At 34.0% G+C, this 26,934-nt stretch overlaps 1 protein-coding gene across 2 annotated transcripts in view; it reads left to right on the top strand.

Annotated features, from left to right (window-relative positions):
• NUBPL (NUBP iron-sulfur cluster assembly factor, mitochondrial) overlaps positions 1 to 26,934 on the top strand; it is a 363,985-nt gene that overhangs the window by 260,489 nt on the left and 76,562 nt on the right. For both annotated transcript variants that reach the window (XM_074235356.1, XM_074235355.1), the window contains exon 8: positions 14,020 to 14,105. In XM_074235356.1, the coding sequence (XP_074091457.1) occupies positions 14,020 to 14,105 (86 nt within the window). The remainder of the gene's footprint in view (positions 1 to 14,019; positions 14,106 to 26,934) is intronic.

Below are 26,934 nucleotides of genomic sequence, written 5' to 3'. Positions count from 1 at the left end.
ACTCATATCCAGAGAAGTTATTGATTTCTTAATACTATATTTAATACTTAATAAAGTCTTTCATTTATTCATTAAAGACTCTAACTCAAGATGAATATCTCTTCTTTTGACAAAATAGTGGGGAGGATGAATGTTAGCTTCTTTGTTTCAATGAATGCCATTCAGCTCTGATTTAGAGTATTCCTTTCATGGGACACAACCCAACTAAAATTTCTCCCTTTCATTTCAACAAATTATATAAGTTAATTATCATATGAACTGTGTCCATTTGAATTTATATAAATATCCTAAATGCTTTTGCTAAAATTTAAATTTAATTTAAAATTTAAAACTGGGAAGAACTTTAGATACCATTTAATCCATTAACCTCTTTTTTACAGATGAGGAATCTGAGGCCCCAGAAACGTTGATCTATAAATTTTTATTTTTCAGAATGCTTTCATTTTAGGGGTGTGGAATATATTTGGACAAATATGTTCTGCCTTATCTAGCTCTGAAAATAAATGAACTGAATGGAAACTCATTTTCGGCCTAGACATTTTTACTTTAATTATCTGGAAAACTTTTAACAGCATTTAAAATTCAGTGTCCAAGCTTAAGCATTCAAAGTACAGTTCAGCATGAGAAAAATGAGGTAAAGATGCTTCTGACTTGGGTAAGATTTAATGTATAATCACAGCAATTGTGTATTTGGATTTTAAATGATGGATTTTGGAATGAAAGTCTGGGCCACATTCAGATCAATGCAACTTATAGATACAAAAGGCAGATTGAGTTCACACTCAACAGTGTTTTTAAAGGAACAACAGCCATCTATAAATATATTTTTTTGAATACAAGTCATGCTTTGACTGAGATCAGTACTGTGAGAGCTGGTCTTTATGATCCCATTTTAAAAAAATCCACCAGAAATGGCAGTAACTCAGTCTTTCCCTCATTTCTTCAAAAAGAATTGCTCTAATTAATTTTTTGCTATATCAGTAGAGCAGATTAGGTTTGGTAATGGAAATCTCTCTTGACTTTGTTAGACATTTAGGCAATTAGTTTTTGTCCAAAATGGGCACAATCTCTTATCAGTGATTAAAGTATTACTAGGATGTTTCTGATTTATTAAAATCCTTAATAAAATTTTCATATGCTTAGAAAATAACTTGTAAACATTTTAGTTTTTCACTAAACATATTGATTCAATTTTTTAAAAAACATAATTCCCAGTAACAACTGGTTTTTGACCAAAAGCAAAATGAAGTGTAAATTTGAAAATTAATAAAAAAAGAAACCTAACACATTCTTCATATTACTGGAGTAGCTCATGAGTAATGCAAAAGTGTGCATCATATATGTGTATTTGATATTGAAGAAGAAATTTGGTGAAGTCCAGCGATAGACTAGGGAGTCAGGATAGCATGGATTTAGATTCTGCACTTGATACTTATTCATTGTAACTATGGATGAGTCACAAAAACCTCTGAACCTCTTATCAGTAAAAAAGGGGTTAATGATAGTTTTATTCCTATCTCACTGGATTGTTGGAAGATTCAAGTGGAAAAAAATTCATGTAAGAACATTTGCAAAGTTTGAAGTCTTGTGTAAAAATGAATTATCATTTTTTCCATTTTTTTAAAAAAATAGAAAATAGAAAGTCCCAGGACATCATTTTCTGCTATCATTCTTTTATCCTTAATATTCTGTGAATTTTTGAGCACATAGATAAAACAGCTGCTTTTTGTAGTTGATGAAAGTATTAGGATATAAGCTAATTATCTGTAGTGTCCCTGAGAATATCATCTGTACAACTCTTAATAGCAGACAGGAAACAGGAATGATTTGGACCTCATCCTAGTCCATATGAAATAGTTCTCCATGGCCCAGTTATGAATATACACATTATGAATTTTTGGGTCAGCATTGACTTTTTAAAAAAAATGTTTTTTTAAATTTATTTAAGGCAATGGGGTTAAGTAACTTGTCCAAGGTCACACAACTAGGCAATTATTAAGTGTCTGATGCTGAATTTGAACTCAGGTGCTCCTGACTCCAGAGGTGGTGCTCTATCCATTGTGCCACCTAGCTGCCCCAGCAATGACTTTTTTTTTCTTAGTTTTTGGCAAGGCAAATATGGGGGTTACGTGATTTATCCAAGGCTACAGCTAGGTAATTATTATCTGAGGCCAGATTTGAACTCAGGGACTCCTGACTCCAGGGTTGGTGCTCTATCCACTGCTCCACCTAGCCCCCCTAGCATTGACTGTTTAAAAAATAATTAAATCTTTATCTTTTGATTTAAAAGCTGTAGTAATGATCAAGTTCCAGTACAGATTATTGGTTGTGTGGGAATTTTTCATCTGCTTCATTATGAAATGTAATGAGTTTTTTTTTTTTTTTTTTTTGGCAAGGCAATGGTGTTAAGTGGCTTGCCCAAGGCCACACAGCTAGGTAATTATTAAGTGTCTGAGGCCGGATTTGAACTCAGGTACTCCTGACTCCAGGGCCGGTGCTCTATCCACTGCGCCACCTAGCCACCCCTGTAATGAGCTTTTGATGTATAAGAAAAGATTTTTCAATTTCAGCATTTATGAATTAAGTGACTTATTCTTTCAAGTATAATTCAAAATAATAACTGTTAAAAACATATGTTGGGGGGCCGCTAGGTGGCGCAGTGGATAAAGCACCGGTCTTGGAGTCAGGAGTACCTGAGTTCAAATCCGGTCTCAGACACTTAATAATTACCTAGCTGTGTGGCCTTGGGCAAGCCACTTAACCCCATTTGCCTTGCAAAAAAAAACCCTAAAACAAACATGTTGGTTGTGAAATCTGAGACTGTCATCAGGAAAATTATATACATTAAATGCCCTGGAGTGACATTTCAGTAGTAATGGTGTCATAATTTTGATAAACATTTGGGAAAAAATGGGGCGGCTAGGTGGCGCAGTGGATAGAGCACTGGCCCTGGAGTCAGGAGTACCTGAGTTCAAATCCGGCCTCAGACACTTAATTACCTAGCTGTATGGCCTTGGGCAACCCACTTAACCCCATTTGCCTTGCAAAAACCTAAAAAAAAAATTTGGAAAAAATGTTTCACTATATTGAACTCTCCCCTAAATTAAAGCTTACTTTCATCAATTCTGCAACGGATTCATTTTTTAAAAATATAACTTTTACTGATGCCTTTTTTTTTGTATTATGGTCATTTCTGAATATTTTCTCTTGACTGCTCCCGCCTTCTAATGAACCTCTCTTGTAAGAAAGAAAAATATTCAATTACAATTGCCAAAAGTAACTGAGTCTGTTTGTGTGTGTGTGTTCTTGCCTTCTTGTTGTTAAGAGGGATTTTGTATCTTTACCTATTCTTTAAGACCATTATATTTGTTTTGTAATTTAAGTTTAGAGTCCTTTTGGTGATCTCATTTTCATTGTTTTAGTCATTATGTAAATCAGTGTTGTAAAATTCAAACAGAAACCGGGACTACTAATCCATACATAATTATCTCAATGAATTGCATATTGATTTAGTTTTAAAATACCTATTTTCTTATATTTTCATTTTGTTAAATATTTCCCAGTTGCATTTTAATCTAGTTCAAGCAGCTCTCAGGAATGTTATTGGGCTCTATTTAGCCTTGTATTTGATCCCTCTGGTGCGTGTGTGTGTGTGTGTGTGTGTGTGTGTGTGTGTGTGTGTGTACATAAATATATATATATATATATTATATTATTCTTTTGACTCTGCTTATTTCATCCTGTATTAATACAAAAAGAATTCCCATATATCTCCAAGTACCTTATATTCAGCATTTCTTAATGCATAATAATATTCTATTAAATTCCTATGAAATTAGTTCAGCATGTCCTACTAAAGGGAATAACTGAATTCAGTTTAGTCATTTTAGTAGCATTATTACAAATAGCTTTTCAAAAATAGTTGGATCAATTCATAGCTCTATCACCTGTATTCTAAATGGTATTTTATGATGTCCTAATCCAACCTTCTCATTTTTAACTGATGGAAAAAAAACCCTGAATTCTATCAATAGTATTGCTGTTTTCTCATTGCCTCATTATCACTGATAACTTCTGTTGTTTTTGTCTTCTTGTCAGTTTTTAGGGCATAAAGTGAGTTGTTTTATGTTTTTCTCGCTATTGTTGATTTTGGAATAATATTTCATGTGGTTATTGATAGTTTATAATTCTTTTTTTGAAAACTATTTGTCCACTTAATTTGGGAATAACTTTTAATTTTATACATTTGTGTCAATTCTGTATTTGTCTTGGTTTTCATTATTTTATCAAAATTATATCAAAAATATCCACTTTCCCCAGTTAACAGTTTTGCTTCTCTTTGCATTGATTTTAAATAAAATAACTTTTTTTTTTTCTAATCAAAATTGCCTATTTTGCCTCTTGTGAGCACTTCTAGACTTTGGTTAAGAATTCTTCCTCTACTCATAGTTGTGAAATTTCCATTCTTCTCTAATTTTTATATGATAGAGTTTTTATGGAATTAAAAAGAAGTTATAGAGAAGAAAATGTCACCAAAGAAATGTTACTATTAAAAAAAATGGGCCAGTAATATGTTGAGAGCAAAAGGTAAGAGTGGGTTGGGGTTTCATTGATATTTTTTCAATGCCAAGAGAAAGAAGGTGATTTCCCTCTTACCCTTCATTGATATAATTTAGGGAAATTAATGGGAAAGAGTCACATAGGGAAGGCAGTCATAGGTAGGTTGTAATTTGTATTGATGGGATCACAGATTTTTTTTGAACACTTGTTCAACCTTTTATGTTCAAGCCTATAGCCACTTAGAGCTTATAGTGATCAGTGGTATAAGATGCTGTCCTTTATGTAATTTCTGCCAAACTTCATTCTAATTTTCTTTCCATTCTTATCAAATTGGGAGTTCTTCCCCCACTAATTTATGTTCTTGGCCTATTAAAACAGTACTCTACTATTTTCAGTTTTTCCTGTTCTTGATTATCTAGTTTATTGCAATGCTCTATTTTCCTGTTTTTTTTAACCACCACCAAATAATTTTTATGCTTACTGCTTTACAGCATAGTTTGAAGTCTGGTAATGCTGTGCTCTCTTCATTCCTCCTTTTTTTCTTTATTCACCTTGATGTTCTATACCTTTTGTTCCTCCAAATGACTTCTATTATTATGTTTAATTCTATAGAGTATTCCTTCCTAAGTTTGATTAGTATTGCACAAATCTATAAGTTAACCTAGATTGTATCACTGTTATTATTAATTGATTGTGAAACTTTCTTTTTATGTCTGTCTAAACTAATATTTATTTTTGGTTTACTCAATTTCTTTTTCTCAAACTGGTTTAAAATTTTTATTTTGTGAATTAAGGTATTTTACATTTTTGTAGGCACTTTTACTTTAAATTCTCAGTTATTCTAGCTAATAACTAGATTATATAGAATTTGAGTTCAAACTCGGCCTCAGACACTTAATAGATTATATATATATATATATGTATATATATATATATATATATAAATTGTAGTTTCTGATAATTTTCATAATTTTTCATGTTAGTTTTTAGCCTTGAGAGAATATTTTGGAATAAAAAAATTTGTCTCTGTGAAGACAAAAATGAAATTAGTAAGAAATCTTAGACTCATGGCATATTAGAACTAAATGACATTTTAGATGTCCTAATCCAACCTCCTCATTTTTAGCTAATGTAAAAACTGAAGTCCAGATAAGTTAGCCAAGTTTACACTAGTTAATGATTAGAATTTAAGTGTTATTTGCTCCCAGGCTGATACTAGTTCCATTCTGTCTTTTATCCTTCATTATCACTTATAAAATTGCCTGTAAAAATCTGTAAAATTGTTTGGGCTCAGACTTTTGCCTAGAGATGAAATATCTTCCATAATATTCTTGCAATAAAAATTTAATATTTCTATATTTTTTCTTGAGCATATTTTTCTATGTTACCAAACATTGGTTTGTTTCTATTGACATTTTCATATGGTCAGCAGAGGGAGCAAAAGTTTTCCAACATAACTTCATTTACAGAACTGAAATGACATCATCGATGAAGAAATAATTAAGTTAGTTTTCTTGGTGCATGTTCCATAAGCCATGAGAAAAATTAAGTTTATCTGCAGAAAAGCTTTTCCTCATAAAGAGAAAGATATACATTTCAAAGATATACATTTCAAACTGTAATGGAAATAGCTTGTTGTGAAAAACACAAACAAGAAAAAATATTCGTCATGACACTTTTGAAGATTAGAAATTAAGTTGGTGATGCATGAATTCATCAACTAGCTGTATTTTATTTTTCTTAGTGTAGTTATTGAATCTTGTAGTTTAAAGAGACTGTAGGATAGGTATGGTTGTATATGTAAATGATATAGCTAATTGTAGCACAGTGAAAAGGTCAGGTCGATATTTTGTGTGTGTGTGTGTATACATATATGTTATATAAATATATATCACAGTTAGCTATGTCATATATAGAATTTATATCCACATCTATATATTTTATTTTTAAAATAAGATCCAAGGTCTTTTTAAAAAAGCAAAGTTCTTTAAAAGCTGGATAATATGTTTAAGAATGCAAATCAAGGGGGAGCTAGGTGGTGCAGTGGATAGAGCACCGTCCCTGGAGTCAAGATGACCTGAGTTCAAACCCGGCCTCAGACACTTAATAATTACCTAGCTGTGTGACCTTGGGCAAGTCACTTAACCTCATTGACTTAAATAAAGTTTTTAAAAAATTTAAAAAAGAATGCAAATCATTTATTTAGTATTGATCTTGTAGTACATAGTTGTTTGCATATTTTTCTTCTGGTAGATGTAAATTCTTTTTTGCCTTTCTTTGAATCATCATATTTTAGGATTTTATTTCCTCTAGTAGAACATAAAGTTTTTTTGCCTTTCTTTATATCCTCTTATCTTAGCATAGTTCCTGGAAAGTAGTAGGTACTTAATAAATATTAGTTGATTGACTGACTACATTTATTCCACAAAAATAATTTTATGTGTCTTTATTGCTATATGTGTAAACTGGACTGGTCATTCCAATGGTTGTTGATTAGCATGCAGTAATCTTTAAATGGCATATCAAATGTCATCGTGATCAAAGAGTTATTAAACCAACTCTGCAGTTCTGGGTTGATGTCTTTATAAGACAAATGCAGTATGCTCTACCGTTTGTTTCCTATTGAACCACACAACCCAAGGGAATTGTAAATCATATTTAAATTCCTGATTGTTCACCATGAAGTATGCCAAAGTTTAGTATGTCAGACTTTAGACAAAAATGTGTATTCTTTTTCTGGGTACTTTAAGATTATTTGAGTGCCAATGGAGTATATAGGTAACATATGACCATTCAACCTACTTTTATAAGGTAGTCTTTCATGATGTATTTTATATGTGTTGTTCTTCATCAATCTTCATCAGTAAAATGCATTGGTAATGTCTTCTTTTTGTTGTTCTTGTTTGTCTTTCCTCAAAGAGGACCATGAAAGTGAAATGAATTTAAATGAGGGAAGACTGGGTTAAGTCACCAGCCTCACTTTCTCTTCTAGACCCATCTGGATCCAGTGGCCAGATATGAGTCAGGATTACTGGAGATGGTACTGGATGCAGTGGGAGATCTGTAACTTTTTAAAGCTAGGGTCTTTTAAAGGCCAAGTTTGACTGAGGCAATGCCCATTCAGTGATTAAGACTAGGTAAGAAAGAAAAGAGGTATAGAATAGCCTCTTTAATGTAGTAAAAGAAAATTTATCTGGGTGGGGAAAACCCTCAGGTTTTCTGGGAAAAACTGAAAAATTACTATTCACATTTACTCTTAGCTAATCTGGACTGAATAATTAGCAAGTGGGGCTTGACCTGGGACCTGTTAGCCTGTGGTTGTTGACCAGTTGTTGGCCAGAGTGATTTGAAGCCTCAATCTCATTATCTTCTTATTCCCATCAAGAATCTCTCCATTGTTCTTTCAGTGCCCTTCAACTTTGATTCATTAGATATTATAATATTACATTACTTGAAGCCATTAAAGCATCACTTAGAATACTGATGTTTAAAAATAAAGATGTTTTGTTTGTTTGTTTGTATGTATTAGAGAGAAATTGGCAACTGTATAATCTCCCCAAAACAATCCATCAGTTTTGATCCTTTTCATCAATTCAGTGTATATTGGCAGAGTCTGTCCAAAATGGCCATCTGGGTTATCCATTCAGTTAAGTATTATAGTGAAAATAGGTATTCTTTTTTACATTTTAGTTTTTCCATTAGTTATTTGGAATTTAGGAGGATCTTCTCTGTTCCTAGGCTTGATGCAATTAATGCACTAGCTTCTGCAAATAGGAATATTTGGAGGACATCAGCATTTGTTGGAAATTCTTTCATGTAGTCTCCATACAAAATTTTTTCCATGATGGAGGGAAACAACTTTGGCAAACATGTTCTCTGTTTTATTCTTTCTTGATATTAATGATCATAATGTTTTTGAAATGACAATATCTCTGTTGCATCCAAAGTTATTTTTCAACCAAAATCGATCCTCTCCCAGCTTATCAACAATTTCTTTCTTTAAAAATTATTATTTGTATATTTTTCTGGGATTTTGAGTTCCAAATACTGACCCTTGCTCCCATTCCAAACAATATGATATCACTTATGCTTGTTTTTGTTTGTTGCTTTTTTTTTTTTGCAAGGCAATGGAATTAAGTGGCTTGCCCAAGGCCACACAGCTAGGTAATTATTAAAGTGTCTGAGGCCGGATTTGAATTCAGGTACTCCTGACTCCAGGGCCAATGCTCTATCTACTGTGCCACCTAGCCGTCCCTCAATTATACTTGTGAAATCACACTGAAGCAGGTAGAAAGGACTTGGGAGAAGAGGCTTAAGGCTTGATGTGGATTCATTTTAGATGAAGAAATCATTAAGCTCTGTAATTCAGGAGAAATGGAAAAGGTTTAATTTTTAATAGGTTACTGCAAAAATTCACAGGTTAGGTTCTTTAGCATGGTAAAGAAAGTGAATTCTTAAGAATAGTAAGTTTAAACAAAGAAACACCTACAAGCTGGTTGTTAAAATAGTTAAGAAAGGTAAAAGGGAAGAGGAAAGGAAACAGTTATGGCATCATCATTGGATGCAGCAGCAAGGAGAGAGATTTCTCCCTCTGGAGGTGGATAGCATTTTTTCATATGAGTTCTTTGGAATTGTCTTGGATCATTGTAGTAGTCAGGATAGCCAAGTCTTTCATGGTTGATCATCCTTACAACATTGTTGTTAACTGTGCTCAATGATTTTCCAGTTCTTTTCACATCACTTTGCATCATAAAGGACTTAACATGTTTTTCTGAAACCATCTCCCTTATTTCTAGTACAGTAGTATTCCATCACAATCATATACCACAGCTTGTTCAGACATTCCTCAATTGATGAGTATCTCCTTAATTTCTACCACAATAAGATCAATGATCTCAACTGCCAAATTCAATGATCATTTCTCCGGCTTTATCCTTCTCGACCCCTTTGTAACCTTTCACACTCTCTTATCTTGGGCCTTTTCTTTTCCCTAAATGTTATTTCACTTGGTGATCTCAACAACTCTCATGGATTCAGTTATCCTCTCTAGGTAATTGCTAAGATCTGCTTATTACAGCCCCAACCTCTCTCCTAACTTCTCTTTAGTTTTACATTTTCAACTGTCTATTAGACACTTCAAAGTGGATGTCCCTTAGAAATCTTAAACTCAACATACCTGAAATTGAGCTCATCCGTTCTTCCCAAACCTCTACTCTTTCTACTTTCCCTGTTACTATCAAGGGTATCACTATCCTCCACCATCACTTTCAAATCACTACTCTTTCTCATTCCTCACCTAATATCTAATTCTGACCAATTTCTGCCATTTCTACCTTTATAACATCTCTCCTATACTCCAACTTCTCTGTTCTGACACTAATACCACCCTGGTGCAAGCCCTTATCACCTTATACCTGGTCTATTGTAGGAGCAATTGTCCTGTCTCAAGTCTCAAGTCTCTGTTTCACTCCATTCTTTGCTCATTTCTCAAAACAAACTTCCTAAAGTTCATAACCAAGTCAATTCCAATCTGGTCAGTAGCCTCCATTCTCCCTTTTTGAGGACTTCATCAGACTTCATGAATTTAATTATCATTTCTATGCAGTTAGCTCCAAATTCTACATATTCAGTTCTAATCTTAAACTCTAGTTTCCCAGCAGGAATTGCCTATTGCTGGAGATTTCAAACTGGATGCTCTATCTTACATTCAGCATATTTAAAACATAACTCTTTAACTATTCCTCCCAAACTATCTTTCAAATTATTCCATCACTGTTGATGGAATACCATCCTTCACATTAGAGTCATTCTCAACTTCTCACTCTTTCACTTCACAAATTTTATCATTTTTCCCCTAAAATACCTCTCAACTAACTACTACTTTAAATTAGTATGTCACCACTTCTCATCTTTGTCATTGTTGCTCAGTGGCATCCTAGTCTTTGTGACCTTTTTTTTAAGTTTTTTTTTTTTTTTTTTGCAAAGCAAATGGGGTTAAGTGGCTTGCCCAAGGCCACACAACTAGGTAATTATTAAGTGTCTGAGGCCAGATTTGAACTCAGGTACTCCTGACTCCAGGGCTGGTGCTCTGTCCACTGTGCCACCTAGCTGCCCCCAACTGGGCCACCTACCCGTCCCTTTGTAACATTTTTTGAGGTTTTCTTGACAAAGGTACTGGAATGGTTTGCCATTTCCTTCTCTAGTTCATTTTACAAATGAGGAAACTGAGACAGAGTTAAGTTATTTGCCCACGGTTATACAGCTACTAAATGTTTGAGGCTGGATTTGAAATCAGCAATCTTAAGTGGCTTTCCTGTCTCAAGTCGATCCCCATACCTGTGACACTCCTCTTCTAGCTCTATGACTTTGTACTTTCTTTCTCTCCTCTCTGGTATGTTTTTCCTTCTCATCTTTACCTTTTGGAATCCCTCATTTCTTTCAAAAATTTAGCTCAAGGGTTACCTTTAATTATAAAGCCTTTTTATGATTCCCTTCAACTACCAGTGCCCTTTCTCTCCAAAATAGATTGTATGTGTTTTACATTTTGTCTGCATATGACTAAATATATATATATATATTGACTCTGCCTTTAGAATTAAACTCCTGGATGCCAATGACTGTTACTTTGATCCTTCTGCCCAGCATCAGCTGAGTGTGTGTGTGTGTGTGTGTGTGTGTGTGTGTGTGTGTGTGATAACTAATAGCTGGCATTTATATATACATATTTTATATATAAATGCCAGCTATTATCCATATTGTTGTTTATTGATGCTCTAAAAATGTCTTACTTATAGCACCTCCATCCCTTTTCTGTCCTCATATTACTGTCATCGCATAAATAAAAGCAACTTTTATACTTGTGTTTATTTCATGGATTATAATGACCAAGAAATCTATGAAATAATGATGATGCTATGGGTGATGAGCCTCTTAGTATTTAGGTGGGTTGGTCCTAAGAAAGCAGATGTAGTCTGATACTACATACTAACATGCTATAGGATAATAATAGTAAAATAATATCACACAGAGCTAGTTATTTTTAGAGGTTGGAGTTAAATCCAAGCCTCCTGAATCCTAATCTGGTGAGCCACAAAAGGACAAACAAATGCTATTTAGCATTTGCAGTTCCATGATCTGATTTCATACAAAAAGGCCCGTAGAATAGTAGATCTCCAAGTGGAATGTCAGTTGAATGTTTGTAGCAAGCCATAATGGAAAGAGCACTGAACTTAAAGTCAGCGGAAATGAATTTAATCCCAAATGAGACATTATTGTATGATGCTTGATAAATAAGTTAAGTTCTCTATGCCTCTGTTTTCTCAACTGCTAAATGGGGATAAAATTAGCCTACAGAATTTTTGGTGAGGATCAAATGAGTTAACCATTGTAAAGTATTTTGCAAACCTTGAAATGCTTACCAAGCTACATGACTCCTGGTAATTCACTTCTTTGAACTCTGGGCTCCTCATGTGTAAAATAAAGCTAGTAATACTTGCTACCTCACAGGATTGTGGTATAGGAAGTGTGTTGCAAACCTTAAAGTACTCTTGAAATATATGCTATTTTTATTATTATAATATCGAAAAAAAAATTTGGGTTAGGAGAGAGACATTCAGCAAGACCCAATTTAATAGCTCAATTCCATTATATACAAAGATCTATCTATTCAGGGGTGAATTGGCAACAATAATAGTAGAGCTGGTATTGATTGAGGAAGCTGATGGAGCATTGGCAAACAGATAATAACTAAAGACTTTGTAGCATAACTGCAAGATTTTAAGAAATCAAACTGCAGCTTCAGCAAGCTAGACTAGAAAATTTTGTAAGGTCCCTTCTACCTCTAAGTGTAGTGAACTCAAGTTATGGCTAACTGAACTGAGATCAAGAAAGTTTAATGATGTATCCAAAATCACAATGCAAATTGGTGGAACATTTAAGGACCAGAACTCAGTTTCCCTGATTCAGAGTACATTGCTCCTTCCCCTGAGATCTGGTACATGATCTAAATAAGTGACTGTATAAATATAGATGATACATAAATAGCACAGTTAGGGCTCTGGACCTTGAGTCAAGGAGACCTGAGTTCAGATCCATCCCTAGACATTTATTAGTTATATGATTAAGGGCAAATCACTTTACCACTGTTTGCTTCAGTTCCCCAGCTATAAAATGGGTATAATAATAGCATCTACCTTGCAGGGTTGAAGGAATCTGATGAGATTGTATTTGTAAAAAAAGTGCTTAGCAAAGAGCCAGGCGATAGGACATAAGTACTATATAAATGCTTATTCCCTTTTTTTCTCCGAATAGACATTATATTTATATACCCCAAATTGTATTTTAGGGTAGTATACATGGGAAAAATATAAATGCATGACTAGGCAGAGGATTATGGAGTATAGTCAGGTGAGGGGGTAGAAGAAAAGAAGTAGGAAGTTCCTTGAAGAATATTTCAGTTAGTGTTCCTGGAACAGCTGTATGAACAAGGGTGCTCTCTAAGCAATGCTTGAAAAAACTGAAATAAGAGCATGCATTCATAGATCTGGTAAGATCATTAGTGAACATTTATTCCAACCCCCACCCTTAAGGATGAAGGATCTGAAGCCTTGAACACTCAAGTGACTTGCCCAGTGTCACACAGAGCTAGTTATTTTTAGAAGTTGGAGTTAAATCCAAGTCTCCTGAATCCTAATCTGGTGAGCCACAAAAGGATAAACAAATAACAAAATAGATGGGCAGCAGAGACTAAACAATGGTAAATGAGGAATAAAATTGTAAAGTTGAATATTTAAAATATGCAGACATTTTGAGATCTAGTGGGGGATATAATTCTGATAATATTAGAGAACTTGTTGGGCATTCTCATTTACAAGAATTTCAAGTAGGAATAGAGAGAGGTAAAGAAAGAATCTTGACCTGTTCATTTCAGTTGTGTCCAACTCTTTGTGATCCCATTTTTAGGCTTTCTTGGCAAAAATATTGGGTTGCCATTTCCTTCTCCAGCTCATTTTACAGATGAGGATGCAAGAAGAATTAAGTGACCTACCCAGTCATACACATCAGAAGTGTCTGGGTTTAGTGAGTTCAAAATTCTATATAGAGCCTAGAATGAGATATGGAAAAAATTTTAAAGAGCAAATAAGTGTTTAAATTCAACAGAGGAAATGATATTAGAAGTAAGGTGATCAAAGAGCAAAAGATAGAAATAATAATCTGACCTGGTTTTAGGATTGTGCTGTATTTGTAGAAGGATGGAAACAAATGTGTGTAAGCAGAGGAAGGGAAAATTTGATTTATTGTAGCATACATTTTTTCCTTTTTTAAGATGAAACCACCTAAATATAAAAATGATCATTTTAGTATATAAGTACATACTTTGACCATTAGTAATTTTTAACAGAAATTAAATAATAGCATTATTTTATTTTTTGTATTTTTTTTTTTTTTTTTTTTGGTCAGGAGCTGTGATTGTCTCCACTCCACAGGACATTGCATTGATGGATGCCCATAAAGGAGCTGAGATGTTTCGGAAAGTCCATGTTCCTGTAAGCATTTAGAGAAAATTAATATTTCATTATTACCATAACTAAAGTCTATCTAATTGTGGAAGTGATAATTATTTTGAAGGATTTGAATATAATGAATAACACTTATTATCTGCTAGGCATTGTTTTTGGTGCTGGGGATAAAAAGTAAGACAAAAGACAGTCTTTGTCCTCAAGAGGTTCAGTATCTAATGAAGGAAGACAACATATAAAAGAAAGCCAAAAAGGGGAAGGGTAAAGGTACCTACTGTGGTAGCCTTCCAAAATGGAGGATTTGGGAACAACTCTCAGCTGTTACCTTCTCCCCTCTCCAGTCAGAGGGAAGGAGAGACTTCCAAAGGGTAACCTGCTCTGGGAAGCTAAGAACATCAGGGTAACTCACCCTGATGAGATATGAGTTCTATGGTTGATGTGATATTTTAGGATGATGAGGTTCTTGGTGTCCTGATGATGTGCAGAGGACTTCATTTCAGTATTTAGATTTCCTTTGTTGAGAAATATTATCCTAGTTTTAATTTAATACTGTGCAAGGAAGCAATGTGGAGATAAAATTGGCAAGTTCTGAAACCAATAAACTAAAGCAGAATAGCTAATGATGAAACAGATGAGAAAAAAAGAACTTTTCTCTTTTGTCTCAACCCTTGATCAAATAGACAAAATGACTCTATTGAGGAATATTTGTAAAGTTAGTGCTCACTTTTATTATTTAGCACATTTTAACAGGATATATATATGTTTCATAGTCATCATCTCTCCCTACCTCCATATTTATTACATTATGGTCTCCCCATAGTAACTATAAACTAAGTAACTTTTGTATTCTGCACATAGATTTAATATTGTTTTTGAACTTTTATGAAGCTCTGTTCCATCTAAGGGATTAGGTATTACAGATGAGAAATCTGTGGTACAGAGTGATTGGTTATTTCAATCAAATACATTTAGTTTGAGTTTAGATTAGACCTCAGAACCTCAAATTTATTCAGCCTCTCAGATAAATATATTTACACATATTTATATATTTATATATATATATATACACAAATATAGAAATACATACATCTATAAATAAAAATATATATACATATATTTATATATGCCCCAGATTATGAATTCCTTCTATCAATCTACCCCATTATCGTAAATCTCAAAAAGGGTTATATAATGCTTACTTATTAAGATTTTTGCCCATTTTTGGGCAGATTGATAGAAGGAGTTCTGTTTTTTCTTTGTGTAAAATTTACATATATATTCATATCAGAAAGAGTATCAGAGAGCCATGCAGAGTTTTTCTAGTTTTCTCTCTTCCAGTCTTTGTTGGAATTCTGGTAAGACTGCACTCCTCCCCGACACTAACTTTTATATTTTATTCTGAATTGAATGTGGGGGAGGTGACTCTTTTACAAAATCCATTCACCCAGTATAATCTGATAGTCCCTTTCAGAATCAAGTATCCTATGGATGAAGTCTTTTAAAAAAATACCTTTATTCCTGATGAGAAAGTTCAGGATCATTTTTGCCCATCTTCACCCTTCTCCATATTCTCACTTTTACTTCTCATAGTTTTTTGACTCTGGTGCATTCTCTCTCTCTTCCTTCCCCCTGTATTTGACATAGTAGTCCTGGCCTCCAGGGGGAACCATAACTTAAACATTTACTGAAAAGTTTTATCTAACTGTACACCAATCAGTCATTCAACAGGTACTTATTAAATGCTTATTATATAGCAGGCACTTTGCTCCACTCCATAAATTAGAATTAGATTAGGATTAATAGTTCATAATCATAGAGGGTTTTACATTTTGGAAAGTTCCTTATAGACATTATTTCATTTGACCACCAACACCCCTGTGAGGTTAATGGTACAAATATTGTCCTCCTTTTGCCAGTGAGGAAACTAAATCATGGAGAGGTTATGACATTATTACAATGAAGAAGATAATAATGTAGAGCAGAGACTGTCACCCAGGGTTTCTGACTCTAAATGTAGTATTGTTTGCACTTAACTTTTCACTACCATGTCCATAGATAACCAGTGACCAACAATACTTCTTGGGTGTTTGCCTCATTTGAAGAGCAATGTGAGTTTGACAAGGAGACTGAAATGCTTTGTACAAAGAAGACTTCTAAAACTCAATTTGTCTATGATTCCAACTCTTTTTTTTTTTAAGGTTTTTGCAAGGTTAAGTGGGGTTAAGTGGCTTGTGTTTGAGACCAGATTTGAACCCAGGTACTCCTGACTCCAGAGCCAGTGCTTTATCCACTGTGCCACCTAGCTGCCCCTATGATTCCAACTCTTGACAAAGAATATTCCCTCCCAGAAAGTAGAATCAGGGCCTCACAATCATGTCATCAGAAAAGAAGTAAATGCTCTCCCCAAAGATTGGAAGATGAGGGAAAAAAAGCTGTCACCTTTTCTTGCCACCAAAATCCAGGGAAATTCTGAACCATACTCTCTTTCCAGAGCTTGAAGAAAAGACGTCAAACCCTATGTTCTTGATAAGGGTAGTCTTCTCGTGTTGGAGAAAAACCATTTTTTTCCATCACAGAAAGCCCAGTAAGAAATGCATTGTTCCTCATAGTTGTTACAGGTTCTCTCCTTAGGCCAGGTTCCCTGTAACATTTTGCTTTCTTTCCTGATCCTTAGATCAGATGGAAACAATCCCATGGATCCTATGTGAGTCTCCCTAAAAACCAAAGGATAGGATACAGGTTCTCCTCCAATATGTTATGACTCGGCCGTGCACAAGGTGAAGCTAGGAGACTTCTAAAGATGTTGAACACAGATTCCTAATATAATTCATCTTTAGAGGAAGCGGCTTACCAGCCCCATAGGGCAGAAGTTGGAGCATTTTATTTTTGATGTACAAAGATAGATACAATTTATAGCCTTTATGTAAAAACCTATCTTTTTTGGCAAGTGTAGCTATGGGGCAAGTTGTAAAATCAAGAAAATGCCTGCCTTTTCAACTTAAGTGTCAAATCTTATGACAGGGTTGGTGGTAGTCTTACCACAAACTGCTGTGTCTTAACTCTGACTCAAGCTAAAGTAGTCAACAGAAGACAGTTGTGAGACAAATAAAAAAAATTCTATGTTTCTTGGACTTTGAACTGCAGTTCATTTCAACAAATATTTATCCAGTTCCTGTTACTTGAAACAAATGTCAATCAATCAAAAAGTTTTATTAGTTGCACAGTAAAAGCAAAGGACCTGGGTAGGTGCTGAGGATAAAAAGAGAGAGAGAGAGACAGAAAAAATCCTTAGCCTTGAGGAAAAGGCATCGTGCTAGTATGGTTAAAAAAGGTGAAGAGAACTAGCTGAACCAATACTCATTTAGCAGCAGTTTTTTCATTATGCTAAGTTAAAATCAGATGGCATTAATAGCTTCATTGAACTCTTAGATTCTTAGAACTTGCCTGTGATCCTTATGTGATTAGGACAGTGTAGCACCCAAATGGGAAATTTGATCTCTGGGAATTTTATAGTCCTTAACAGGCAAAATATTTAGGAAACTGTACTATGCCTCATTTGATTTCTTGTAGACCTTTGGAATTATCTGTGTGTGGAGGGGGCATACTAAAATTGACTTAATTTGAGATATAGAGTTTTGAAGGATTTTTAGAGTAAAACATGGAAAAAAGCAGAAATTGTTATAGAATGAATTCTTGCTATTCTTTTGAAGGAAGGACTGAGTTTGTAGCTTTATTAATTGTTGTATTATGGTTCTCTCCATCTTTTCTACCATCTTTTTCTCTGCAATTATTTTCCTTTATTTTGGAAAGCCATCTTATTTCAGGGGATAGTTGGGAATGAATCAGGTATTTCAGTACCTTGATAATATGAATACAGTACCTCTTATCTATGGCATCCTCAAGGGAATTCACTTTCTAATGGAGGCAACAACACAGATGGAAAGGTAATCTTACCCTTAGTGTACTATGGGAAGGTAGATGGTAATGTATCTTTTTAAATATCATTCCCATTAATAAAAACTATATTAATTTTTGATGTTGAAACATTTGACAGTGCCAGGAACACTGGAGGGAAGGACTTTTTTTTTTCCTTTAGACCAAGGAAGGAGACAGGTAAAAACATCTGCCCTTTTGAGAGGAAGATAGAGACCTGGCTCCCAACCACCTCCCATGATTATCTATAGGTACTATGTTACTTTAGCTAGGCTGACTTGCCTGCCCTTTAGGTAGCATTTGGTTAGCAGTTGGCACATGAAGGATTTTTGTTACTCAAGGAGGCCAACATGTTGTTTCCTTTGTGTTGCATCCCAGTAAAGAGGAATGTTTATTTGAGAATCTGGTCTGTAATCCATTCCAATTCCCTAATATCAAATTTATTGTAGATTGTAAAATAAACCCTTTGCATATATATATATATATATATATATATATATATATATATATATATATATATATATATGTATATATACTTTCCTAAAAGACCATTATGTATCTTCTCAGAACCTTCTGAAACTGTTGGCCTCAGCTTGCCCAGGGCTTTTCTTTTTGTTCTAAGGAGTTATGTTCTGTTCCATAAATCTTGGTGCCAGTTCCATTCAAACAGTATTTATAAAGTCATACTTCCAAACTTATAGGTCAGAGAAAGTGTATCAAATAGTTTTCAAGCACCAACAATGTTCCAGGTGATGTGGGAGAAACAAAGATGAATGAGACATGGTCTCTACCTTCCAGAAGCTTATGATCCTTTTGGGAAAAATAAAGTATAACTCCAGATAAATATAATATAGTGTAGAATGTGGTAATTCATCCAACAGACATTAAACTTCAACTGTGGAAAGCCATCACAGTGCAGTGAGGAGAGGGCAAGAGTTATAATCAGAGAATTTGGGGTAGAAATCTATTACTTCCATATATTATTACTTGTGTGACCTTAGTTATTTAATCTCTCGACCTCAGTTTCTTCATTCATAAAACTAAAGACATTGCAGTGGATGACTTCTAAGGACTCTTCCACTTATTTTTAAAGAAATTATTATTTTCATATCCACACTTTTCCCTCTACAGTTCTTCCAATGCCTATAGAGAAAGAAAGAAAAACAACCTTCCTGGGTCAAACACTAATAGTCAATTGAAACAAATCTTTGCATATGTGTGTATGTGTATACATGTATGTGTGTGTATGTTTCAGTCTGTAGACTGAGTCTGTTACCTCTTTCTCAGGAAGTGGGTAGCATGTTTCATTTTAAGTCTTCTGAAATTTTGCTTGATCATAGTGTGGATCAGAGATCTAAATCTTTTAAAGTTATTTCTCTTTACAGTTTTTCTATTATTGTAAACTGTCCTATGAGCTCTAGTTACATCACTCTGCATTAATTTATGCAAGTTTTCTTATTTTTTTGAAATATCTCCTACTTTATTTCTGCTAGCACAATAGAATTCCATCATATTAATAATATACCATAACTTATTTAGCTATTCCTCAGTTGATTGGTACTCTCTTCAGATCATAATTCTTTACTATCACCAACAGATTTTTTAATTATGTGGGCCTTTTTCTTCATTCTTTGATTTCTTTTGGGTAATGATATCACTGGGTGAAAGAGTATTCATAATTTCATAACTTTTTAGAATACAGTTCCAAATTACTTTCCAGTCTGGATTCATATATTCATTAATATATACAATTTTTCCTACAGCCCCTCTAGTACATGTCATTCTTATTTTTTGGCCAGCATTGTTAGTCTGATGAGTATAAGTATATTCATGTTTTATGTTTTCATTTCTCTAATTATTAGTGATTTAGAGTATTTTTAACAGAGCTTTTGATATAACCATTGTATTTCTTCCTCTGAAAACTGCCTAATTTTATCCTTTGATGATCAATTGGAGAATGATTCTTATAAATTTGAATCAGTTCTCTTTATATCTTGAAAATAAAAATTTTATGTATACTGATTCAACCTTTTGAAAAAGCAGTTTGGAACTATGCCCAAAGGACTATAAAATCATGGATACCCCTTGACCAAGCAATACCACTACTAAGTCTGTATTCCAAAGAGATAAAAAGCAAAAAGGAAAAAAAAATGAATAGTATAACTACTAGTCCTATATCCTCAAGAGATTGTTAAAAAGGGGGAAAGACCTACATGTAAAAAATATTTGTAGCAGCTCTTTTTGTGGTGGAAAAGAAAGAATTGGAAATCGAGGGGATGTTCCTCAATTGGGGAATCGCTGAGCAAATGATATTATATGAATGTGATCAAGTACTACTGTTCTGTAAGAAATTATGAGCAGCTGAAGCACAGTTTTATTACCCTTTAGGCATAGTTCCAAATTGCTCTCCAGAATGGTTGGATCAATTCACAATTCCACCAGTAGTGCATTAGTGTCCCAGTTTTCTCTCATCTGTCCTAGTTTTCCCACATCTGGTTTTTTTTCACAGCATGACTAACATGGGAATATCATCACTGCATATATATATATACACACATATATATGTATATATATGTGTATACACACACACACACACACACACACACACACACACACACACTTACAATCAAATTGCTTGCCTTGATGGAGGAAGTGGAAGGAAGCACAGAGGGAAAGGATTTGGAACTCAAAAATTTTAAAGAACAAATGTTAAAAATTGTGTTTATGTGTAATTGGGGAAAAACAAAATGTTATATTAAAAAAATGAAACTTTTATCAATGAAACTGCTTTTAAGATTTTTTTCCCATTTACCTGTTTCTCTTCTAATTTTACCTGGAGTAGTTTTGTTTGTGCAATAACTAACTTTATTTAATCAAACTTATTGATTTTTGCATTCTGGTATCTTTTCTATACCTTGTTTGGTCATAAATTGTTTTTTTAATCCATAGATCTGACTAGTAGCTTCTTTCTTGCTCCTCAAATATGTTTATGATATCACCCTTAAGTCCCTTCTACCTCTAAATTTATGATAATATGATCCTTTGAGCAAGGAACTGTTCTAGGCCCTGGGGATGGACAATATCTATCCTCAAGGAACTTGTCTTTATTTAATTAAGAGGAAAGTGTTACTAAAGAAGTATAAACCAATACAGAGGAAGACTTTATAAAAGCCTTGGAAATTGGAAATTGGAGCAGGATTTCAAAGAAATGGATAATTTTGATAGGTAGAAATGGAGGTAAAGGAACAGAGCCAAGATGACAGAGTAGAGGAAACTCTTGGCTGGATTTTTCTCAACATTTCCCTCTAAATGACTTTAAAATAATGCCTCAAATTGAAATCTGGACTGGCAGGATCAACAAAAGGTCAGAGTGACCTTTTGGGTGAATCCAACCCAAGACAACTTAGGTTAGAAGAAGAAATTTGTGACATGAAGGTGGAGGCTGGCCTGAAGCCTATGTAAATAGGCTGTAATGGGTTGTAGTGAGTGGTGAAAGAAGAACAATTTCCAGAATTCTCAAGTCAGGAGATGAGACCTGGCAACTAGTTAGAAAGAAAATAGAGAACCCTATGCTAGCAGTGGCTGCTGGTCAGATTATGTTTGACATATCTATTAGCTATAGCTACTTCTGGTTCATAGTTCAAACGAAGAAAGGATCACTTTCAGTCAAGAGGGAATGGGAAGTTTGAGGAGCAGCATCACTCTGAGTGATACATATGGGATTCAACTAAATTAAACTTTTCTATATGAGATGATGCATGTAACATCTAAGAGCTTTATTATTATTGAGTCGTGATGAAGGATTCTTTATAGACAGTTGCAAGTAATCAGGGACTTTGAAGAAGAGTACTATGTCCAATTCCAAGTGATCAGGGGTTCTTTCTGGGTTAGGACCAGGGTGCAGGAAAGAAGTGATCACACTTCTCCCTCTATCATATCTCTTTGGAAGCACCAAAAACTTGCAGATCCCCAGAACTAGCTCTGAAAATTACAATGTGAAAAAGCCCAACTTTAACACAAAGTTAAAAATCAAGAAATAGCATAGAAAATAAGTAAATCTTTTTTTTCAAAAAAGAATCTAACCATAAAAAAAACTTACTATGATGAAAGGGAAGATCAAGATATAAATTCAGAAAACAAAGGAAAAAAAAAGAATGGACACGGGCCCCAACAAGAATTCCTGGAAGAGCTGGTAAATGATTTTCAAAGTCAAATAAGATGGGCAGCTAGGTGGCTCAGTGGATAAAGCACCGGCCCTGGAGTTAGGAGTACCTGGGTTCAAGTCCGGTCTCAGACACTTAATAATTACCTAGCTGTGTGGCCTTGGGCAAGCCACTTAACCCCATTTGCCTTACAAAAACCTTAAAGAAAAACAAAAACACAAAAAACACATAAATCAAATAAGACTTAGGGGCAGCTAGGTGACACAGTAGATAGAGCATCAGCCCTGGAGTCAGGAGTACCTGAGTTCAAATCCAGCCTCAAACATTTAATAATTACCTAGCTGTGTGGCCTTGGGCAAGCCACTTAACTCCATTGCCTTGCAAAAACCTAAAAACATAACAAAACAAAAAAATCAAATAAGACTTGTAGAGAAAAAAAAACTAGGTAAAAATGTGAGCACCTTAAGAAAAACGTCACAAAAATATTGAAGAAAAAAACTTAAAAAACAGAATTGGCCAAATGGAAAAAAAGAGGTACAAAATGTCATGGATGAAAAATAACATCTTTAAAAGCAAAATTGATCAAATGGGGATACAAAAGTTTAAAAGCCTGCTGAAGAAAATAATTCTTTTTTTAAATTTATTTTTATTAAAGATATTATTTGAGTTTTACAATTTTCCCCCAATCTTGCTTCCCTCCCCCCACCCCCACCCACAGATAGCACTCTGTTAGTCTTTACTTTGTTTCCATGTTGTACCTTGATCCAAATTGGGTGTTATGAGAGAGAAATCATATCCTTAAAGAGAAGAGAATTCTCAGAGGTAACAAGATCAGACAATAAGATACCTGTATTTTTCTAAAGTAAAGGGAATAGTCCTTACACTTTGTTCAAACTCCACAGCTCCTTATCTGGATACAGATGGTACTCTCTTTTGCAGACAGCCCAAAATTGTTCCCAATTGTTGCACTGATGGAATGAGCAAGTCCTTCAAGGTTGAAGATCACCCCCATGTTGCTGTTAGGATGTACAGTGTTTTCCTGGTTCTGCTCATCTCACTCAGCATCATTTCATGCAAATCCCTCCAGGTTTCACTGAAATCCCATCCCTCCTGGTTTCTAATAGAACAGTAGTGTTCCATGACATACATATACCACAGTTTGCTAAGCCATTCCCTAATTGAAGGACATTTACTGGATTTCCAATTCTTTGCCACCACAAACAGGGATGCCATAAATATTTTTGTACAAGTAATATTTTTACCCTTTTTTCCTCATCTCTTCAGGGTATAGACCCAGTAGTGGTATTGCTGGGTCAAAGGGTATACACAAGAAAATAATTCTTTAAAAGTTAGAATTGAGCAGTTGGAAGCTAATGACTCCATAAGACATCAAGAAACCATAAAATGATGGAAAAAGGGGATGAAAACATGAAATATCTCATTGGAAAATCAACTAATTAGGAAAATAGATCCAATTTAAGAATAATAGACTATCTGAAAGTCATGATCAAAGGAGAACCAAAACACCAATTTTCAATAAATTATCAATGAAAACTGGTCTAATATCTTATTAATGAGAGGATAAAATAGAAATTGAAAGAATCCACCAGTCACTTCCTGAGATTCCAAAAAGAAAAAAATTAATGATAATTGTTATTATATAATTAATTATATTAATTAAATTCCAAAGTTCCCAAATCAAAGGAAGAATACTTCAAGAAGTCAGAAAGAAATAATTCAAACATCATGGCACCACAGTTAGATGCACAGAAGATTTAGCAGCTGCCATGTTAAAAGAGCAGAGGGCTTGGAATATAATATTTTAGAAGACAAAAGAGCTGGAATTCCAACCAAGCATCACCTGCATAACAAAACTGAAAGGAAAAAAATAGATCTTTAATGAAATAGTAAAGGACTTTCAAACATTCCTGATGAAAAAAAAAGATCACAATTAGATTAAAAATCCAATAAAAGACATGAGAAGCATAAAAATAAATATTAAAGAATCCATATGAATTCAATAACATTAACCTATTTACTTTTCTATATAGGTAGATGAGACATTAACTTCTATTAACTTTACCATTATTACCATTATTAGGGTAGTTACTGTACCCAACATTCTCCTGTTCTGTTTACTTCACAATACATGAGTTCATATTAAGACTCAGGTTTTTCTGAAACCATCCTGCTCATGATTTCTTACATCATAATATTATTCCATCACAAAACACAAGCAAAACTTGTTAGTCATTTCCTAATTTATGGGAATCCTTTTTTTTCCAATTCTTTTCCAATATAAAAAGAGTTGCTAAGTCTGATAAAGACAATGATCCCAGATAATTTCCAAGGACCCATGATGAAAAATGCTCTCAATCTCCAATGAGAAAACTGATAAATGCTGATTGAAATCCAGATTGAAGTATACTTTTTTTATTCTTTCCTTATTTTTGCATATGTTTTGCAACATAAGTAATGTGAAAATACATTTTGCATGACAGCATGTATACTCAACATATTGCTTGCCTTCTCAGTGGGTGGGGAGGGGCAGGAGGGAGGGGATTTGGAATTCAAAATTTTAAAAACTGTTTAAAAAAGTTTTACATATAATTTGTAAATAATGAAATAAAAATTTTAGATTTTTAAAAATTGAGATGAAGAGTATTCTGAGATCAAAAACAATATGAGCAAAGTAAGGCAGTGAATCAGGAAATCTCAGGGTTTGTTTGGGGGAATAGAGAATAGTTCTGACTGGAGCAATTGTGGCAGATAAGGGAGTAATGAGTGATAAGTTTGAAAAAAAAGAATCATAGGATCATACTTTTAGGCTAGAAGGAACCCAGAGACCATCTGGTTCAACTCCCAGAGGAAAACTAAGACTCAGGGAGGTTAAGTGACCTGCCAAAGCCAGAAAGATAGTAAATTTCAGAGCACAGATTCAAATCCAAGAAGTTTGACTCCAGAATTAGTGTTTTTTATACCATGTACAATCAGATTATGAAGGATCTTGAAAGCCTTGGTGAAAAATAGCAGAATTAATAAATAAATAAGTATCCTCAAGAGTTTATTAATGATATGTAGTTCTAGACAGAAGAACTAGGATCATTTGTATATAAATCATAAGGATACAAATTTAGGCTCAATATGAAGAGCAATATTCTAAGAAATATACTATCCAAAATTGGAATGGGGTCTTTTTAACGAGGTTTCATGCCATTAGTTAAAGGCTAGATGTGACTTGGTCAAGGTGACTTGAGTAGCAAAACTGGGTTTCAAATCTGACTCTCATCTCTCTGACTCATATCTCTACTGCTTACCTGATTTTTAGATATCACCTAATCTTTCTAAGGCTGAGTTTCCTAATCTATAAAATAAGGTAGTTGAGCTAGATTATACCTAACCTCCCTCCTAAGTCTTTAAATTTTAATCACTTGATCTTCACACAGGCATTATTATCTCTATTTTAAAGAAGAAATTGAGGTTTAAAAGTTAAATGATAGCCAAAGCTAATAAGTAACAGAGCTGGATTTGAACCTTGATCTTCTCACTCCCTATTCTTTGTGTATATCTTCAGGAGCCTCCTAACCCTTAAAATTGAGTCTAACTAATAGTCAAGTATTTTAAAATTAACAAGTCCTCTGTAAATGCAAAACAAAGATGTTATGATTTGTTTATGCCAACTAATTTGTAAGATATTCCTGCATTTTAAAATCTCGCTCTTTTCTTCCCCCCTTTTTAAAATGCATTAGTTACTATGGAAACAGTGATGTCATTAGGATTCATTGCTATGTGCAGAATTTAGTGATATCTAGAAGAACAATATAAATTTAATTTAAATGATTGCTTAATACTCAGGACAGAGCAGCTTCATTTGAGCAAGTGATAAATTCAGCCCTTGTCTGAAAGATTTAATCCTTGACAAATCTTTGATCAGTCTACTTACTAATAGTTGATAGATAAATATTTTTGTAAATCATCCTTCATCTCTCACTCTTAAAGTACTATAAGTGTTAGATTCATTATTTGTCTTTTTCTTATTACCTTTCATTATTTACATATACACTGGATGAATGTGGGGCATAATGTGAAATGGTGTATTTGAAGGACTATTTTAGTTCCTCAGTGTTTCTATGGTTCAAGCTAGTAGGGGTGTTGCAGCCCTGTCACCTCCCTACCATCCACTGAAAACTTTCAATTGTAAGACTTGTGATATTACTTGATCTTCAAACAGGTAAGGAAGGTCAAGGATCATTATCTCTGTTTTAAAGAAGTAACAAAGGGTTAAAAGTTAAAATGATAGCCAAAGCTAATAAGTAGCAGTATTCTTCTGATTCTAGTCTGGTACTCCACCTTAAATTGTCTGAAGTAACTTCTGATCCTTAAGCCTCTATGAATCTAATTAATAATTCTTTCTCTTCTCTGATCCATATATGTTGATTAGATCATCTCATATTTATTCATTCATTCAACAAAATTTTAAAATACCAAGAGAAGGTCTTTTATCCATTGAGTGTCATTGGAGCATCTTTAGGAGTATAGGAACAAGAATCACTACATTGTTTCAGAATGAGGAGGCATGGATGGTTTGTGATTTGTACCATACTGATAGAGCAGATAAGTGCTGAAGTGCATAGAGCACCAGACTTAGAATTAAAAACACTTATCTTCATTAATTCAAATCTAGTTTCAGATACTTACTAGCTGTTAGGCCTTGGGCAAATCATTTCAGCTTTGCTAAGTACCCCTGCTAAGAAATCCCC

This window comes from Macrotis lagotis, chromosome 4, assembly GCF_037893015.1.
Source record: "Macrotis lagotis isolate mMagLag1 chromosome 4, bilby.v1.9.chrom.fasta, whole genome shotgun sequence".
NCBI classification, from domain to species: domain Eukaryota; kingdom Metazoa; phylum Chordata; class Mammalia; order Peramelemorphia; family Peramelidae; genus Macrotis; species Macrotis lagotis.
The sequence above is the reverse complement of the archived record's forward strand: the minus strand, read 5'-3'. Positions and strand labels throughout refer to the sequence as shown.